At 43.3% G+C, this 21,432-nt stretch overlaps 1 protein-coding gene across 2 annotated transcripts in view; it reads left to right on the top strand.

Annotated features, from left to right (window-relative positions):
- Window positions 1-21,432, top strand: part of KYAT3 (kynurenine aminotransferase 3) — an 82,178-nt gene that overhangs the window by 50,230 nt on the left and 10,516 nt on the right. For both annotated transcript variants that reach the window (XM_040360072.1, XM_040360073.1), the window contains 3 exons: window positions 2,363-2,439; window positions 4,446-4,535; window positions 18,217-18,403. In XM_040360072.1, the coding sequence (XP_040216006.1) occupies window positions 2,363-2,439; window positions 4,446-4,535; window positions 18,217-18,403 (354 nt within the window). The remainder of the gene's footprint in view (window positions 1-2,362; window positions 2,440-4,445; window positions 4,536-18,216; window positions 18,404-21,432) is intronic.

The raw sequence follows: 21,432 nt of genomic DNA on the forward strand, positions 1-21,432 counted from the left end.
CGTTCCCGCGTCGAATTTTGAATTTTTTACGTCGGTTGCGTAAGTCGTTCACGAATAGGGCTGGACGTAATTTATGTTCACGTCGAAAGCAATGACGATTTGCGGCGGAATTTCGAGCATGCGCACTGGGATTCTTTCACAAATGGCGCATGCGCCGTTCGTAAAATAGGCGGGGTCAACAATAATTTAAATAAAACACGCCCACATCATCCCCATTTGAATTAGGTGGGCTTACGCCGGCCCACATACGTTACACCGCCGTAACTTAGGGCGCAAGTTCTTTATGAATACGGAACTTGCGCCCTAATTTACGGCGGCGTAACGCATTGGAGATACGTTACGCCCGCACTAAATTATGCAGGGCTATCTGAATCTAGCCCATATATATATATATATATATATATATATATATATATATATATATATATATATATATATATATATATATATATATATATATATATACAGTGAGGAAAATAAGTATTTGAACACCCTGCTATTTTGCAAGTTCTCCCACTTGGAAATCATGGAGGGGTCTGAAATTGTCATTGTAGGTGCATGTCCACTGTGAGAGACATAATCAAAAAAAAAAATTCCAGAAATCACAATTTATGATTTTTTAACTATTTATTTGTATGATACAGCTGCAAATAAGTATTTGAACACCTGTCTATCAGCTAGAATTCTGACCCTCAAAGACCTGTTAGTCTGCCTTTAAGATGTCCACCTCCACTCCATTTATTATCCTAAATTAGATGCACCTGTTTGAGTTCATTAGCTGCATAAAGACACCTGTCCACCCCATACAATCAGTAAGAATCCAACTACTAACATGGCCAAGACCAAAGAGCTGTCCAAAGACACTAGAGACAAAATTGTACACCTCCACAAGGCTGGAAAGGGCTACGGGGAAATTGCCAAGCAGCTTGGTGAAAAAAGGTCCACTGTTGGAGCAATCATTAGAAAATGGAAGAAGCTAAACATGACTGTCAATCTCCCTCGGACTGGGGCTCCATGCAAAATCTCACCTCGTGGGGTCTCAATGATCGTAAGAAAGGTGAGCAATCAGCCCAGGACTACACGGGAGGAGCTGGTCAATGACCTGAAAAGAGCTGGGACCACCGTTTCCAAGGTTACTGTTGGTTATACACTAAGACGTCATGGTTTGAAATCATGCATGGCACGGAAGGTTCCCCTGCTTAAACCAGCACATGTCAAGGCCCGTCTTAAGTTTGCCAATGACCATTTGGATGATCCAGAGGAGTCATGGGAGAAAGTCATGTGGTCAGATGAGACCAAAATAGAACTTTTTGGTCATAATTCCACTAACCGTGTTTGGAGGAAGAAGAATGATGAGTACCATCCCAAGAACACCATCCCTACTGTGAAGCATGGGGGTGGTAGCATCATGCTTTGGGGGTGTTTTTCTGCACATGGGACAGGGCGACTGCACTGTATTAAGGAGAGGATGACCGGGGCCATGTATTGCGAGATTTTGGGCAACAACCTCCTTCCCTCAGTTAGAGCTTTGAAGATGGGTCGAGGCTGGGTCTTCCAACATGACAATGACCCGAAGCACACAGCCAGGATAACCAAGGAGTGGCTCTGTAAGAAGCATATCAAGGTTCTGGCGTGGCCTAGCCAGTCTCCAGACCTAAACCCAATAGAGAATCTTTGGAGGGAGCTCAAACTCCGTGTTTCTCAGCGACAGCCCAGAAACCTGACTGATCTAGAGAAGATCTGTGTGGAGGAGTGGGCCAAAATCCCTCCTCCAGTGTGTGCAAACCTGGTGAAAAACTACAAGAAACGTTTGACCTCTGTAATTGCAAACAAAGGCTACTGTACCAAATATTAACATTGATTTTCTCAGGTGTTCAAATACTTATTTGCAGCTGTATCATACAAATAAATAGTTAAAAAAATCATACATTGTGATTTCTGGATTTTTTTTTTTGATTATGTCTCTCACAGTGGACATGCACCTACGATAACAATTTCAGACCACTTCATGATTTCCAAGTGAGAGAACTTGCAAAATAGCAGGGTGTTCAAATACTTATTTTCCTCACTGTATATATAATATATATATATATATATAATTATATATAAAAAATTAGTGTATGTGTGTATATAATATACATTTATTTTGAGTGGCACCTCAGTACACCAACTGCTGTGCTTTGTGTTCATAATCAAGGGTCAGTTTGGGTACGTTGACATTTGCCTTTAACAGGCTGCCCTAACAAAGCACGCATTAATGTGTGACCTAGCTCGCATTGATTTGCCACAAGCGTGTTCTTCCTGTCTTATGCTGCTGTTATTCTGAAACCGTTAATGCAGTGTGCTGTATTTCTTATTCCAGCAACTTTACCAGGAATGTGGGACAGGACTATAACAATAGGAAGTGCAGGAAAAGCATACAGTGTTACAGGATGGAAGGTAAGACTTGTGCAACGTGGTAAAGGTAAATCTTTCTTTTTTTATTGCTTCTGAATTATTGTAAAACATTTTTTTGTGGGAGCACTGATTTCCAGATCTTACAGTTAAATAATACAGCTGGTCCTCACTGTGTTGGGGTCCAGAGCTGGTGAATGCAACTAAGTGCAGTAAAATTGACCAAGTAAATAAGATACACAACATAGTTAAGCTCACCTTGCTGCATGGATACATTAAAAATATTTGCAATCTGTGTGTGCTTGAATAAATGTCACTCCTGGCAGCCATAGAAGATCTCTAGGGTTTGCAGGCAGTGATTCTACTTGGTGGTGGTGCAATGTAGGGAAAATGATGATCTGTCAGCACAGATGACCTGCTGAGCAAATGCTGTACTGGGCTGGCATAGGCCATGGTAATAAAAAGAGCATTCTGGGCCCAGATACAGTTAAGGTTTAAAATACTTACTTACTTAAGGTTTAAAATAGTTACTACACTATATAGAAAACAAAGTTCGGGCCCTTTAACGTGCCTCCCATATTACCCTAGCCATTTAGACCACACAATTGGAAGCTTAGAAGACCAAATTAAGCAGTGTAGGTACACTTCAGTTAACTTGAATTTAATGCTGTTACTACACTTTGAGTTCAGAGCAGGATCTGAGAGCTAGGAATATGCACAGGTGCGCATTTCTCTTTTGCCACATTATTTGATCAATTCACAAAAGAATTCTGCATGCAATATGAAGTTCACGTGACAAATTTTTCAGAAATAAAGCATGAGATAATAAGACAGTCAATTTGTCAAACTAAAATATCAGATGTGAGATAAATACAGCAAAAGATTTAGATAATTCATTAAAGTGATATTTTTTTTTATATAACAAACATGTCATACTTGCCTGCTCTGTGCAATAGTTTTGCACAGAGCAGCTCTGATATTCCTCTTCTTGGATCCCCTGCCTGCGTTCCAGGCACCTCCCCCTTGACCAATGTTCCCAATGGCAAGCCGCTTGTTATAGGGGCACTGGTTGGTGCTCGCTCCCGAACCCTGCTCCTATGTGTGCGTTAGGAACATAGAGCTGTACCTCAGCCCCACCCCCACTCTGTTTTTGTTAGCTCCCAGACTGTGATGGACAACTGTGGGAGCAAATGGATCCCGCTGCTGTTCCAGCCAATGAGGAGAGAGAAACCCAGGACAGTCGAGACACCTGTGTACATCACTAGATCAAGAGGGGGCTCAGGTGAGTATTAGGGGGACTGGGGGGGGACCAGCACATGCAAGGTTTTTTACTTTCATGCAATGTATGCATGAAGGTAAAAAACAGGCTTTACAAACACTTTAAAGTCAATTCACTGAAGAACGCCCACATGTGTTTATCACTTGGCAGTAGGCAGTCCAATATTTTAGCAATGTACAAAATAACAATGAAGGGAACTCTGCACTGGCTAGTGAGTTAGTGGTTGTAACCCCCAAAAAAATGCTCCTGTCCCTTTAAGGCACGAGATATAGCATAGTGCCTTTGCCATGTCCATTATCCCTTTCTATGTTATAGAAATACCTGGTTGATCCTGTGTTCCTTTGTGTGTACTGACTACGCTGATCATGGCTGCTGATCCCTGATAGCGTGGTCAGATTACGTGCCTCAGTCATCCTGCTGCGTATCCAGCGGCTCTGCATCTCCCCCTGTCGTTTCTGCACAAGTGTGAATGGAACCTAAAGCTTGCCAGATTTGTGTTTTGGTCTTTTTCTTTGTTGGGAAGATTTCACACTACCACTTGTACCTGTGATAATGGTCACCGGGACAGGAAGTGGTGGGGTAATCTTCCTAACGAAGACACAGATGGGAATGAAACCCTGACAGAGGTTCATTGTCTTCCCTATTCTATGAAAAGTTTGTCAGGAGATTTAAGGGGCAGGGTGTCTGTGTATAGTGATCTAATCAGAGCTGTAAACATTTATCAGATTGCCAAACTAGCTATGCTGCTTTTTTTCTTCTTTATTTTTCATAGCTTGGTTGGTCCATCGGTCCTGAGCATCTCATTAGACACTTACAAACTGTCCATCAGAATGTCTTGTACACCTGCGCTACTCCTTTACAGGTAAGTGTAAGGCATGAATCCCAAGTCAAGACCTGAATTGTAATTACCAAAATATCTTGTTCTGACATTTGCTGCCTAATTTCATGAAAGTGTCTGTTGTGTTTTCAGTGAGTACACTGTTTTCATTAATATTCATCTATGTGAAAGCAAATCTCAAAATATATCTAAAAGCAAAAAATCTTTATCTTAATCATAGGACAAAAAGAATTCATAGACCCTGGCTTATAGGCTCGAATGTTCAGGGTGAATAGACTCTGGCAAAACTTTTAAGGGCACTCCCCCTTGGTGCCTCTACTATAACCATTCCCCACTCCCTGAGTCCTAAGTTTTGTTTTTTTCTAGTGTCCCAAGGTGATGGACCTCTTCAGCCTAATGGAGAAATCTCTCCCTTTTTATTTTATTTACATTTTTTTCTTCACAACCTCCGCAAACCTTGGGAGCCATACCTGGACCACATTATGTGGGAACGACCTGTGGTGTTGCTTCGAGCAATGGATTGTGCATGGGTGCACACCTTGGCACTTGGTGCAATGCCTGCAGGCAGCCACACTGTGTTATATGGGTCTAGGGCAGTGATCATTCTTATGGAACCCAGTCCCTGAAGACCACTTCTGGGGTATGCCAACCTTTGAACCTTTTATTTACAGTCATTTAAATCAAATTCAATAGTATTTGCCTGACATTTACAATATGATGCATGTGCATCAGGAGAAGGCAGCAATCAGTGAGCAGCTGTTGATTCTCACTTGTACAGGTAGGCCCAGTTTATGCTGGTATTAGAAACAGGCGTTTGGGGTGTGTTTTTGCAGCTCCCCAAATGCCTAGCAAAGCAGCCTAGAATGGATACTGTGGACAGTGCTGTTCACATTAGAAAATCATGCAGCGTTTGCATCACTTTGTGTTGCTGTGTGACAGAAATGAAGCTACATATCGAGTCTGGAAGGAGATGGAAGCCTGTCAACTCCTTCCATTCAAGGCTACGGTAATTTAAACAAAGGCATTTACCTGACAGACGAATCTGCCCACAGGAACTCTCTATGGGGCTGAAACAGTATACTGTAGTTTTAGCATCGAGAGTCCTTTTTCTTTTTCATACATCATGGGACACCGAGTTGGGCTAATATTCATTACCTACTGGGTTATACTTCATCTCCAGGTGAATGGACACTGGTAGACCAAAGATCGTTAGACAGGAAGTGATCCCCTATATAACCCCTCCCATACAGGAAGCACATCAGTGTCTGCAAGGTGGATGGTATGGTTCGTTTGAGCTCTCTGAGCTCCAGGTTTCTAGTCTACTAAATGAATCAAGGGATTGACCGATCGGATCCATTTGACACAGGCTTTATATGCTTAGGTAAATGGTACCCGATCCTCGCAAAGAAGACTCTAGGTGTTGGACCCTGCGAAGTGGAAATCCTGGACACTACAGCGCTAAGGCATTTCCTGCAGGGTGCTGTACAGGTCCAAGGGAGTGGACCCTAAACATGAAAAGGGTACCTAGTCCTTGAAGGTCCAAGTGACCGGAACCCACCGTGAAGGGTGAAGATTTGGCTCTTAGTTTCTAAGCTGCCCTGCGCCTGGACGGGTAAGTGAAACCCCCTTATTTACTTATTGTGGTGTGTCCCAGTGATTGTAACAATCAGTCAAGCTAGCTAGAGGCTGGACACCTGAGTGTGCGGTGACCATACGGGGGAGTTTTGTGCTAGCTGTGGGTGTTTGCAAAGTGTACCTTTTTTGCTTGTGTCTGGCTGTTTTTTACCTGTATGATGATGCACAATCATTTGTGGCGCACGTGCATTTGCAGTTTGTTTGTTTGACGGCCATGACATGCGCGGCTTTGCCGCACATGCGCAGTAGCCTTCTCTGGGTGCATGAAGATTTGCGTTGTATGCGAATACGGTCATGCCCGTCCACACAAATGTTCAGCGCACACCCAGCTTATTTAAGCTGTGTAGGCCAAGCATGTGGTGCTTCCAGAAGGCAGCTGTGGGACACAGAGCAGGCTCTGAACCAGGCATTTTCCAGCGGTTCATTTCTCCTTATCTGGATCACACAAGTCACCAAGTGTTGCTTGGCAGGCTATGGTGCATAGCCGGATTCTTGCATAGGGGCTTGGTGAGCCCTGTTAAAGGGTCTCCCCTTCTGAGGTGTTAGGCCCCGTACACACGTTCGGACAAAACCGATGAGAATGGTCCGACGGACCGTTTTCATCGGTTCACCTCTGAAGTGGCCATATGGCCTGATGTGTGTACACACCATCAGTTCAAAATCCGATCGGGTCAGAACGCGGTGACGTAAAACACACGACGTGCTGAATAAAACGACGTTCAATGCTTCCAAGCATGCGTCGACTTGATTCTGAGCATGCGCGGGTTTTGAACCGATGCTTTTCTGTACTAACCATCGGTTTGGTCCGATGGGGCAGCGGTCCATCGGTTCGGTTTTGAAGCATGTTTTAAAATTTTGGACCGAAGGAAAACAGACCGATAGCCTATACACACGGTCGGTTTGGTCCGATGAAAATGAACTTCGGTTCATTCTCATCGGACCAAACCGACCGTGTGTACGGGGCCTTAATTCTACACCCAGGTACTCCCTTTTTGTGTCTATTAAATGTCTTCAAAAGAGGAGTGGGACTAACATGACAGGGAAGGGGATACCTATGTCGTTGGTAGTTCCTGGTGAACCTAGTTGTATTTCTAGTGTTGTATCCCCTGAAAGACCAGAGGCTTTCGAGCAATCTGAGCCGCTGCCTTTCTGGTATTGTGCCTACAGTCAAGACTGCTGCTTCACCCTTTATCACTGGAAGAACTGTCCTCAGCCCTAGATGGGTTAAAGCACAGGATTACTGGCATGATTGCATCCATCCTGCAGGGTGGAAAAGATGCAGCAGTCTCTTCCTTAATCAAGAACTTAACTTATCCAGTGGATTATGCACAGGGCTTGAAAGACTCTGTTGACAAGAAATTGGAGTCATTATTAAAAGCTTGCCTTTCTTTGGCCAGTTCAGCTATTCAGCCAGCTGTTGCAGAAATTGGTAACTGCCAGTCCATAAAGGATCAGGTCAGATAACCTGACAGGCCTAACCAGGAGGATGATCTGCCTGAAAGTAAGACAGATATTCCTCGAGCTCTGTGTGTTGCTGTTGACATCTTAAAAAGGATTTAATACAGCAGGTTTTTTGTTTGGCTCTCTTGTCTGTACATATGCACAGACTTTTGTGACTTAAGAACTGGTCAGCCGAGCTTCCTTATGAAAAGTTATTGGCAGGTTTCCCTTTTCAGGGGGAACGTTTATTGGTGATCATTTGGAAGAATATATCCAAAGGATTTCCGGAGGGAAGAGTTCTCTACTTCCTGTGAAGAAAAGCACCAGGTGTCCCTCATTTAAAACTTCAGGGACTGCTTCCTCAAATGTCTTAGCGCCAAGACAATTCCGCCGCCAACAGGGCGCTAGAGCCAGGGGCAAGGCCTGGGCCAGAACAAGTCCTGGGTCCAATTCTCTTCTAAATTTAGCGCCAAGCCCTCCCTTTGAGGAGTCGCCCCCACTCGGATGAGGGGGAAGGCTGCTGCACTTTGCGGACATTTTGGAGAACAATAGTTCAGGGCAAGTGGGTCACCTCAACTATATGCTATGGTTACAAGCTGGAGTTGTGGGGGTTTCCCCCTCAGGTTTTTAAGATCAATCGTTCCCTCAGATCCTCCAAAAGGAGACTCAATGTTTCAGGCACTACATCATTTAGTGCATAAAGGCGTGATTGTTCCTGTATCCGAAGGAGCAAACCTGTTTTTTTTACGGTTAAAAACCAAACTGGGTGATAGGATAATTCTTCCCCTGTGATCAGTCAAACTTCAAGTGTTCCAGAAGCAAGATAGCTTTATTTCAGTTACACCGGTATAACTGGATGGAAGTCTACATGCTACGTGAAAAAGCAAAAAGTCCCATACAGACACGAGGTGTATGACCTTCTTATATGGTCAACAGAAAGTGTACTATTGGCTTAAAGACCACCGGTGGCTCATGACGCAAACAGCTTTATTGCCAATCACAGTGTCTCTTTACAACTCTTAGCAAAGTTTGATTTAAGGAAGTAAAACAAACAATAGAACTAGAAGAGCAGCAACGTGTCCTTAGAAGCCATTACAGAAACTGGACTCCATTTTACATTTTTATAAATAGTCACACAATGCACATAGAAAACTTTTCCAACATTCCCTCCTCTTGTGTGGCTATTTTATCTCAACACATTTCGATGATAGTCCCTGTGTTTTATGCACTTTCGGGCTATATGTCATTAAGTTGAACTTCAACGTCCACACATGTCTCCTCGGAGGTAGGAAGTGCTTGATACATTGTTCTTGAGATTGCAGTTTCGATCACTTTTTGTGAAAGTCCTCGAACACAGGGAATGCAGCAACATCCGCAAGTGACCAGAACGGCCAAAGCCACAGCAATTGAGATCAAACATGATGCGATAAGTCCAGTCCATTTACCAAACCATCCCTCAAGCCAGTTTGTGAATGGATCATTAATACCTGAATTCTCTGCTAATTCATTCGATAGAGCAGTTAGTCCTTCCAGGGCTTTGGTCACAGTCCCTCCAGGAGCTGTATTATTAGGGATAAAGGTACAACACATGCTACCAAACAATTTGCATACCCCTACTCTTTCAGCTAAGATCATATCTAAAGCCATTTGGTTCTGCCATGCCATTAGAGAGGTGGGGCCCAGCTGTTCTGCTAGACCTTTTACAGCGTCCCTGGTATAGTTTACAAATCATTGTTGGTTGTAGTATATATAGTTAATCCAGTCAACATTTTTATCTATAGTCGCCCACCAGAAAAAGAGACTCAAACCCAGCCGTTACCTGACTCCTGGCCTTAAACTCATTCGGCACCCCTCGAGGAACTTTAATCTCATCTATGTAGATCTGGGAGTCAAATGACCCTTTGGGAGAGGTGTCCCTTCGATACCGTTGGTGACTTAGTCCACGGGTGTTCTGACAGGATTCTCAGGGGCATAACCAGCTGGACCATAGAACAATCCCCTCGGGTATTGGCCGGGACCCTAGCTCGCAGTTTCTTATCCCCACACATCCACCAGACATCAGCTTCTGAATGTCATGTTCCACCCAGTCACCATGTTCCTTGTTAATCCTCTCCATACAGCAGTCATCAGGTAGTGACCCAAGATCCACCGCGCTACTGTTCCCTGGGAGTGTAAAACAAGTAAAATTGCCCGGATACATAGCAACCGCTGGAGGTATCTGAGGTCTCTGCACTGGGGGAGACAGCAAGCTCAATGTGTGACAGGTAGAATTTGTTTCTGGTTTATAACTCTTATTATATAACCGCAACATACATTTTAAACCTTCTGGATCTGTATTGTAATCTAGAGGAAAAGGGAATGTTGCTAAATGTGGTCTAGCTCCAGCACAAACAAAACAGCTTCCTTTTTTTTAGAGCTTTAACCGTGTACCTCAACCATTCTAATCACTCATTTTCTTTCTTGGTAACCCGTCTCCAAAGCTATGGCATCTTCTACTGTTAGGTTAGTAAATCTTACAGTGTTACTCAGAACTTCTATCTTAGTATGGCCTTCTTCTTTCTCTTCTGTGTCTACCTTTTCCTGTTTGGTTTTATTGGGTGGTAATACCTCGAGGAAAAATGTACCTAAAGGATCTGATCACCCATGCTCCCATAGAATATAACCGTTGATTGATTGCAATCTCTGCCATGGGTACAGGGAGAATTGGCCGCCTTTGTTATGGTGAGTCTTTCTTTTAAACCATTTTATGCCTAGAATGTTGTACCCCCAATCTTGGTGTGCTGTGGTCCACAGGACCTGGTTCCATACTAAACAGTCAGTTCCACTTATATATAACAAACATATTTATCTGCCCATTGGAGCCTTCTTGCTTCAGTTAAGTCCCCACAGTCCACCATTTGGCAAAAATCAACTAAAATGGTACTAGTTACTCCTTCTATGAAGGTTAAGTTCAAGGCCTTCCCCGTACTTGCCCATTCTAGTGGTTCCTTCTCTTTCCATTTTCTGCCTCCACGTATAGACGTCTCACCTAGAGTCACCAGTAGACCCAGGATAATTACTGTCCCTTCCATCCTAACCAGCTACAGAGCCCTGGGGGTAAGGTAATGGAGTTCTTCACCGGTTTGAGATAAGCCCCACCTTGTGCAGAACCTCCCTTTGTAGCCGGACTTTACCAGAGCTCTGCCGCCAACTGACCCTGCTCTGCCTGTAAAACCTTTTTGCAATGGGACTGGTGAGTCCAGGTAGACCTCTCTGCAATTCTTATTCCTTCCACATTTGTCCAATTCAATAAAATCCAATGCATTGAGAACAAAAAGTTTTTTAGTAGTTTGTGAAGCCATAGGCTGTACATACCTTACTTAACATCTCAGTCATCCCCCTGTTTGACACATGAGTTACTCCATGTGTCAACACTGCTGCATACCTAAATAGGGATTTTGGCAATACCGGTTTTCCTTCAGGTGATGTGTAAATGTTCTCTATCAATGTGCAACCTTCTGTTTTCCAATATTGTTTCTCCCCGGGGGGAGCATTCTGCTGCATATCAGTAAGGACTGTATGATCTATCTCTATGATTTCCAGTTCTGTCATTATTTGATGTGTTTCTTGTGCCGCTATTTTAGCCGCTTCATCTGCTCTCTTATTTCCCTCCGAGATGGAGTCTGTATGTTTTGTGTGTGCTTGACATTTGCATATTGCAAGCTCTTTTGGTAACTGTATTGCATCTAGAAGTTCTAGAATGAAGTCCGTGTGTGAAATTGGCTTACCACTAGAGGTCACCATCCCCCTGTTTTTCCATTGTTGTGCAAAAACATGTACAGTTGAAAATGCATATTGACTATCTGTGTATATGGTTACAGATTTTCCTTTTGTAATTATGCATGCTCTTGTCAGTGCTACAAGTTCTGCTACTTGTGCTGAATAATGTTTTGGTAAAGGCCTAGCTTCCAAGATTTCATCCTGTGTCACTACTGCATATCCAGTTGCATTTGTGCCATCTGGATTTTTCCTACTGGAGCCATCAACAAAAAGCGTCATGTCAAGATTAGATAAAGGTACATCTTTCAAATCACTTCGAGGCAGTACCTTTTCAGTGATGGCAGCAGTACAGTTATGTTTATGGCCATCAGTAGGGAGTGGTAGTAGTGTGGATGGGTTTAATGTAGTACACCTCTGTATAGTTAAGTGAGGTTGTGTTAAGAGTATTGTCATACAGGAAAGGTGTCGTGCTGGGCTCAAATGTGATATCTTTTGTTGTAAAAGAATAACAGATACTTCATGAGGTACTATGAGTGTCAGCAGGTGATGTAGCACTATAGATGCTGAGGCCTTACCTGCTTCGGCTGCAGCTACCACTGCCTGTACACAGGGTGGAAGTGCTCTAGTTACACTGTCTAGTTTTGTAGAATAGTAAGCAATTGGCCTCTGGCGCTCACCATGTGACTGTGTAAGTACTGATGTCATGTGACCTTCCCTTAAATCTACTGTTTGTTTGAAAAAGGTTTGTCATATTCCGTTAAGGCTAGCACTGATGAACTAGAAAGGACTTGTTTTAGGTCAGTAAAAGCTATCTCTGTTTCCTCACTCCATTTAATAGCATCCTGTGGGGCCATGGGGTTACCATGTAAGGCATGGACCAACGGGGCGGTCAATATTGAATACCCGGGGATCCAAACCGTACAAAAATTACTCATGCCCAAAAAATACATCATTTTGTTTTTTTGGTCTCGACACCTGTAGGAGGATTCTAATTCTCGCTTCATCCAGGTGCCGACCTTCTTTTGAGATATTATACCCTAAGTATTTGACCTGCTGTTGTCACAACTAGAGTTTTAGTGTTATTTACCTTATGCCCTTGATCATGGAGAAAATACAACAGAGCCATTGTATCAGTCCTACAAACCTCCTCTGAGGGAGACGCCACTAGAAGGTGTCTTCATAGAGGAGGAGCTGGCTTCCCCCTAGGGGCACAAATTGAGCCAAGTTTGTGGACATTGCCTGTGAAAAGATGGTGGGGGACTCTCAATAGCTCTGGGGCAACCTGGTAGGTATACCTTTTCCCCCGGTAAGTGAAGGCAAACCAAAATTGATGGTCGGGGTGCACTGGAAAGCTAAACATTACTGATATCAATCACAGAGAAGAATTCATTCCCTGGATCCAAATCATTTAATAGTGTGTGTGGATCTGGTACCACAGGAGCTCTTGGTATAACTGCCTGGTTAACAGCTTGTAAATCCTGTACCATTCTCCAGCCTGTGGAATGCGGAGTCTTCTTAACAGGGAAAAGAGGGGTGTTACAGGGGCTGTCAGGACACAGAATAACCACCCCTATTTGTAAAAATGTATCTATTACAGAGGCAATACCCTCCTCTGCTTCCTTCTATGGGACTCCTCTGTTTCCGCCTCGGCAGTGTACTCCTCTACATCCTCATCTCCTTCAACACTTTGCACAAAAACCTTTACTTTCACATTTGTTTCCCATTGTTTTCAGATACTTCTCTGAATGTTTAGCATATTGTAAAACATCTAGAACTGATGCAGTTCCGTAAATAACCATATTTTTAACAATGTAATCCTTATGATCCTGTTTTAATCCATTTACAAAAGCTATTTTTAGCTGTTGCTGATATGCACTATTCACATCCTCAGCTTCGGGGAGCCCGGAGAACACTTTAAAAACCTCTCGTAGTTTATTTAGGTAGTCACTGACACTCTTTTTGTCTTCTTGTACTGTCATATTTATTTTCTGCCAATCAGTCTTTTGAATCCATCTAAGCTGACATCTATTCAGTAATACAGTCAACCTGTTTCCCAAGTCTGGGCTATCTGGAGGTAATGGATCTCTTCGCCCCTGTCCGTTTGCTAGGCCGCAAGGGTCCCAATCCCCCTTTACGGAAACCCAATCTGATCCCAGCACTCTCCTCAGGGCTCTCTCTACCTCCACACCGTTCAACTTGTAACTGTTCCGTAATCCCTCTATGTTTTCAATAAATTCCACTGGACCTAATTTTGGATGTTTTATGTGTTCTGTAGCCTTTTGTATGTCCTTCTCAGTCCATGGCCTGAAAACAGTCATTGTCAGGGGATGCTGTCCTCCCAACCCATCAGCCTGTCCTCCCCTGGGGTTTGGGACTTCTATCAAAGGGTATACTTCACCATCATCTACACCATACCTAATAGGAGGTTTACTTGATCTCTTGGCACCTGCAGGGGCACCTAGTGTATAGGTTATGGCGTCAGTTAAAGTTTCAAGGATTGATCTGTTCAGCTCCAAGATCATGCTGCTATCTGGAGAGATTAAGGAAGTAGGGTCAGGGTCTTGTTCAGAGGCGGTTCCTCTGACAGGGGTGGATGTCACAGGGAGGGTGGTACTCTGGGCAGTGGCTTGCACCTGAGGGGGAGGACCATTATAAGGAGGTGGTCTCTGGGTGCTACAAATTAAATTATCCTCTTTGTCCACAAGCCAGCATGCCGCCATTTCTAACTTACACCTTCTCTGATCTTAACAATTTAAGTATTTGTCACCAAATTCTGGCAACCTTTTACAGTTAAATTATTCTAAAAAACACATTTTCTTTTCCTTTTAGCACAGTATATCACAATTTTAGGGTCTTTGTTTGCATACATTTCTTATCACCACACAACAGCAACACACACAATACATCCCTTTACAGAAATTATTCCCTGTGCTCTGTTCGTTTGCTTCAGTGTTGAGTTTAGAATACAAATCCCACCAAAATCTATATAAAACAAAGTCTAAATTCCCCAAACAGGAAACCTATGCACACATATATTTCCTATACCAATCATCCTCTCTCCTTTTTTTTTTTTTTTAGAAGCACAGTTTGTTTAAAACAAACACAGACACAACAAACAAACAAAAAAGAAGAGAGAAAAGAAAAAAATGACCTCGTCTAAATTCACACGTGCACACACACACACACACAAACGAGCAAGTGTACTTAGCAATGTCTGAATGGGGGGGGTGAGCGAGCCCAGTGTTTAAACACCAGATTGCAGACACTGCCTTAACAAAAAACGTCCCTGTTGTTAGCATTAATTGGGGTTTTCAATAATTTGTAAATCACTGGTGTAGCAATCCTTGGCAACGATAACAATAAGAATACAGGGGAAACAAAATAAATATCAAAACACCCCACACTATGGGGAAAAACAAAAAATAGTTAAAACCTGTGTGTACAGCAGTACTGTTGTTCAAACAAAAGGTAAAGTTAGCAAGGGTTAACCATTTGAAAGAGATAAAAAGAGAAAAAAAAGTGATCACCAAGAAAACAGTCGGCCTCGCAATCTATTTAGATAACTCAGCTACTTTTAGCGCTTAAATTGTCGGGTCCGCAACCTTCGACATTCGGTATACCCTTCAAATCTTTTTTTTTTATCTGTCCCGGACAGCAGGTGACGTCTATTTTACCTCAGGCAACGCCCCAAATGCCTGTGACATCGGACTATTAAGATATTATACAATCAGTCTCAATGTCTGTTATCACAACTCATCAGTGGACTATTAAGATGTCATACAATCAGTCCCAATGTCTGTTCTATAACTCATAACCAGAATCAAGCAGAGAAAAAGAGAAAAAAAAGAATAGACTTAGAGAGAGAAAAAAAAAATGTAATTTAAAGTATCTTACCTCCAAAACACAATAGAAGGACTGGATCACGGCAGGTTCGGAACCAGATGGTTGAATCCGGGTCCTGGTAGCAATCGGCCCCTATTTGACCACTAATGTTAAGTGGGGGGGACTTATTTTCTCAGTGAGTTTTGAGATCCGATACTCACCGATTTCTGATCGATCAGAACCATTGGACCCGGGCTTCACGCATTGGTGCCGGCTCGAAGGACCAAAATGATAGGATAATTCTTCCCCTGTGATCAGTCAAACTTCAAGTGTTCCAGAAGCAAGATAGCTTTATTTCAGTTACACCGGTATAACTGGATGGAAGTCTACATGCTACGTGAAAAAGCAAAAAGTCCCATACAGACACGAGGTGTATGACCTTCTTATATGGTCAACAGAAAGTGTACTATTGGCTTAAAGACCACCGGTGGCTCATGACGCAAACAGCTTTATTGCCAATCACAGTGTCTCTTTACAACTCTTAGCAAAGTTTGATTTAAGGAAGTAAAACAAACAATAGAACTAGAAGAGCAGCAACGTGTCCTTAGAAGCCATTACAGAAACTGGACTCCATTTTACATTTTTATAAATAGTCACACAATGCACATAGAAAACTTTTCCAACACTGGGTCACAGGGCCCATTTTTGGCCCTAAGATCCCTGAACCAGTATCTACTAATCCAGTCCTTTCAAAAGGAGTTTGTCCGCTCAGTTGTAGCCTCGTTCCAGATGGAAGACTTTTTAGCCTCCGTAGATATATAAAGAATGCGTATTTACACGTACCGATCTTTCAGCCTCATTAGAGGTTCCTGCGATTTGCAATAGAGGAACGTCGTTTTTAGTTTGTGAACACCCGAGGAGCTGTAGCAAGCCCGAAGGGTAGAGTCAAAGGTCCTAGCACCAGTACTGGGGCCCAAGGGATCCTGATGCTCGGGTATCTGGATGCCCTCCTGCTCAGAGATCACTCACTACAGGCTCTAGAACAGAGCGGTATTTGGAAAGCTTAGGCTGGATAATAAATACCAAAAGGTCAACCTTGAGAACAGCTCAAAGGCTAAAGTATTTAGGTCTGATCCTAGATACGGTCCAAGCAAGAGTATTCTTGCCACCCGCAAGGATCTGTGCCCTGAAGAATCAGGTGCATCGGATAAGGGGCACCAGATAACACTCCATTTGGCTCTGTATGAGTCTTCTAGGGAGTATGGTATCCTCATTCGAGGCGCTGCCCTATGCCCAGCTCCATTCCAGGCCTCTATAACAAGTCATCTTATTGGCTTTGAACAAAAGAGGACAAAAGGTTGACCTACTGGCATGCAGGTTCAACAACAAGCTACAGCAGTTTGTATCTCGACCATGGGATCCTCTGGCAATCGGAGCAGAGTGTCTGGTAGTTCCATGGAGCCAATACTCCGTTTTTATGCTTTACCTCCAGGCCCTCTTCGTTTTCCACATTAGTTGCGCAGGATTCGGAGACAGGGAGTTCCAGTCATTCTGGTGGCACCAGCCTGGCACAGAAGGCCCTGGTTCCTGGAGATTTGAGACTGACCATAGACGGGCCATGGACTCTTCCGCGGCGACCCCCCAATCTACTGTCTCAAGGTCCTATATTCCATCCTTATTTACAGTCTCTAAATTTGATGGCATGGCTATTGAAGCCAGAGTGTTTAAGGACTGTGGCATATCGGGGACCAGTGGTGTCTACCCTAGTGAATGCTAGAAAATCTGTCACTAGGAAGATCTATCATAAGGTCTGGAAGACTTGTATTGCTTGGTGTGAAGCCAAAAAATGTCATCCTCGGAAATACGCGATTGGCAGAGTTCTCTTTTTTTCTGCAGTCAGCTGTAGAAATCAAACTGGCTTAGAGTACAATCAGAGGTCAAGTTTTGGCCCATCAGTATTCTTCCAAAGGCCTTTAGCCTCCCAAAAAAATTACATGCCGCTTAAAGCGTTAGTTCCGTTTTTGAGTGGAACTCCGCTTTAACATTGACAACTTGTACTTTTTGATTTTCCCTCAATTTAAAGGGTCGAGGTTTTTTTTTTAAACCTTTCATGTGTAGCAGCCCCCCTAATACTTACCTGTGCCCAATCTCGATCCATCGATGTGCACAAGAGCCTCGGCTCTCTGGGGATTCTCCCCCCTCATTGATTGAGAGCAATGGGAGTCTGCTGTATTAAGTGAATATCAATCTGCGCAATCTCATGAAATAAAATGTTGTAAACAAATTTTGAATAGTTAGGTGTTCTCATGGGGGGGGGGGGGGGGGGGTATGCATTGTCAAACCAAAAGCTACATGTTTATGGTCCACCAGGCCTTACTCTTCCAGACCCAACACGTGTCCACAATGCCCTTCTCCTGCACAGTCTTTGAGGAAGAGGTGGCTTTTTGCATGGCAGCTCGACAGAACAAACTGGCTTGGACAACCTTCTCAGACTGCAAGGCACAGGCCTCAGCAGCTACAGGGGTTAGAGATTGGGGGTGGTAAATCCTCCACTCAACCACAGGGTTTTTTCCAACTTTGTGTGAACGAGTCCTAAGGCTGTCGCTGCGTAATGCAACCAAGGGCTCATTCACAATTGCAGGCACGGCTGCTCCTTTGAAAAGCGATCAGAGTTTGACAGGTCATGAGGAAGTGATGTGTTGCCTCCTCCCCAACAGATTTAAACCTATGATTGCCATGCAATGCACGTGATTGTGACGCAGTAGTACGGCAATTAGGGGTTAAAAATCAGGTGGGAGGAGGCGACACTGTGTCTGGGAATCTTCAACTTCTCCCAGATCTCCACCTATTTATGGTTGCCTACCCCTGATGTACTTGATGGATCTGAAAGATTGTACAGTAAGATGGTAACGTTTGTAGTGAGCTTTACCTTGCACTTACTCAGAAACGACTTTTACTTGTGTTCGTTAAAAGCCTCTTGGAATATGTTTGTGTATTTATTACTGGATTGGGTCCCATATGACAGCGTTATATTTACTGTGTTGTGCAGGAGGCCCTGGCCCATGCTCTCTACAAGGACTTCAAAAGAATGGATGAACCAGAATGCTATTTCAATGCACTACCCCGGGAACTAGAATCCAAGCGTGACCGAATGGCTTGCTTGCTTGAGGAAGCTGGACTAAAGCCAGTCGTTCCAGAAGGAGGATATTTCATGATTGCAGATGTTTCTGTACTTGGTAACGAAATGCGTTGTGTCTGACTTTGTTGCATATTAACTATTTACTGCACCAGAGTACACATGTGTGAAATATTTGAATTTCGCCGAAGATAGACCTAACTTTGGTTGAACTTTACTGTGATATCTTTAGAAATCCCACATAACCTACATTTAATAAAAGTGTCTGTGCAGTAGTCTTTATGACTAGACTGGGCAGAATAACAAGTACAGACTTGTGTATGTCATGATAATTATGAAACCTTGATGATTTGCCTTTAAAATCACATGCCTATCTAAAGAACAGCTGTCCTTTAGATAGGTATGTGATCTTAAAGGCAAATCATCAAGGTTTCATGATTATTATGACAGACAGAAGTCCGTACTTGTTATTAAACATACAGCAAATTTTTATAACACCACAAACCATTTTGGATCTTAAACACAACATTACACGAGCACACTGATTTTGCTCTTGTAATGTTGTGTTAAAGATCCAAAATGGTATGTACGTTTTCTTTATTAGTTACATTTATAACAAAGAGAAGATATCACGTTGCTCCCAGTTATACTCTACCAGGTTTCTCCATGCTGCAATTTGCATTTTACAGCACGTTCATAAAATGCAGGACATGGGAGTAAAGCCTATAGTGTCCTACAAAGTTCTCTCTGCCTAAAGAAGCAGGAAGAACTCTGATTGGACTAGAGCTAGCCGCATGCATTTGACGGGTCAAGTGATTGGGTTCTCTTGTCTCAGATTTGTAAACCCTGTCCTTGTGTTTTATAAATCTACCTTGCTGCTTATGGCCACGGAGGAGTGGTGACAGAACGGACAATATGACATACCTGCTTTTAAAATGAATCTGTGCTTGACCCATACAGGGAAGTAGTTTGGGTTGGGGGTGTTACCATAAAAACAGGGTTCATCTATGAATTTTTACCCCCCCCAACTGCAAGTGTAGAGGAAAGCCCTGTGTAATCTACAAGTCACTGAAGTTGTAGCTTACACTGGGCTATGATGTGCTTCTCCATGCCTAAGCTTTTGTTTCAGCTCCCCTTTGTTGAACGCAACGGGAGAGTAGATAAAAAGATTAGTATATACACAATGTAATTCACTCTTTAGAGGGAAATGCAAGTGTAAACAAGGTATTAAAGCTTGAATGGACAAAATAGAGGCTTGCTTGAAGAGGAGCTAACTTGGGCAGTAATACTTATGAACTATGTTTCATCCTAACATGCTGACAGTGTTGAGTGCTCCAGTATATAAAATCCATACTTTCAGAGCAGGCTAAACAAAGCATGTTGTACACCTTAAATGGTATGAGCTATATAAGGCGCTGTAGGGAGTAATTAATAGCTAAACAATAGAAAACGGCTTTGTGAAATGAGAGCATAGGCATCAGTGATTGTCTAATGCAGTATAACGTTATTTTGTGCTACAGTGACACCTAGTGCTCATTTAGTAGGTTTCAGAAGGCACTAAATACAGCAATATTCATGGTTTGAGTAAAACAAAATAAGATCAACTTTTGAAATTTTACATATTTTCTAATAAAAGGTGATGTAGGCAAAACATGATTCCAAATGACATGTTAACCACTTAAGAAAGGACCTGGCCAGGTTTTGAGATTCGGCACTGCGTCGCTCTAACAAGACAATTGCGCAGTCGTGCGACGTGACTCCCAAACAAAATTGGCGTCCTTTTTTTCTCACAAATAGAGCTTTCTTTTGGTGGTATTTGATCACCTCTGCGGTTTTTATTTTTTGCGCTATAAACAAAAATAGAGCGACAAATTTGAAAAAAAATGCAATATTTTTAACTTTTTTCTATAATAAATATCCCCCAAAAATATATAAAACATTTTTTTTCCTCAGTTTAGGCCGATACGTATTCCTCCTACCTATTTTTGGTAAAAAAAAATCACAATAAGCGTTTATCGATTGGTTTGTGCAAAATTTATAGCGTTTACAAAAAAGGGGATAGTTTTATTGCATTTTTATAAAAAAAAATTTTTTTACTACTAATGGCGGCGATCAGCGATTTTTCCCGAGGCGTCTTTCAGGACAGCACCTTGAGATATCATGATCCTCCCACTCCATCAGGAAACACCTTCTTTCATCCTTTTAAAAAGGAGGCCCCTCCTTGCACTCCTCAGTTTTTGTGTTTCCTCCTCCGGAGGGAGCATCTTCTTGGGAAGGGTCTGATGTCTCAGGTGCTGCCTGAAAAAAACGGACCTTTCCTCTTACCTTTTTTTCAGGGACTGTCCGCTCTCCCGTACCACCCGAGCGGCGGTGATGGTAGTCGGGCTCCTCTCTCTCCCGGTGTTCAGTGGAGCCAGCCTTCGGCGATCGTGAGGTGCCTCGTTTTTTTGCGGGGCGTCGCCATTTTGGCGTAGCCTGGTCGCCGGAGAGGCGCGTCATTTCCGGCGCGCCAGGAGGAGGGGAAGGGCGGACGCTGGAGCCTACTTCCGCTTCCTGGTCCGGCGCAGCGGCGCTATTGGAGTCCGGGAAGCGCCGTGGATGCCACAGAGAACGCCGATTCCTGCGATGGAGACTGCAGATGCATCAGCGGTGGAGACAGGCACGGGCACCAGCAGGACCTCGGCGGGAAGCAGCAACGTAAGTCTGTTTTTCCCCAGGGGTGAGGGTTCTCTCCTTTTTGGGATTTCTCTCTCGGTCTCTTCACTTTTTTCCCTCCAGTGGCATGGGGGCCTGTCAGGGCACGGGTGGACACCTTTTGTTCCTAAGTGCACCTAGGTGAGGGGGGGGTCATGTTTGTTTATTGAGACCGGGTCTCATGCTGGATCCCCCTATATTTTTTTCTTCTCTCCCTGTTCCTTTTTTTAGGTCAAACCTGAAAAAAAAGAGATGTCCTTCTTGTAAGGAGAAAATGGGGGAAAGTTGGAAGAAGCCATGGTGTAAGGCATGTATAGCAGCCTTAGTACAGAAGGAGTCAGCCTCAGTCAGAGAGGAATTGATGGCTTCTGTCAAAGATGAGCTTTTGGCCACTTTTCAGACTATGAGAGAGTCATTAGCTCCTGTCACCATTTC

The sequence above is a fragment of the Rana temporaria genome, chromosome 7 (genome assembly GCF_905171775.1).
Source record: "Rana temporaria chromosome 7, aRanTem1.1, whole genome shotgun sequence".
Classification (NCBI taxonomy): Eukaryota; Metazoa; Chordata; class Amphibia; order Anura; family Ranidae; genus Rana; species Rana temporaria.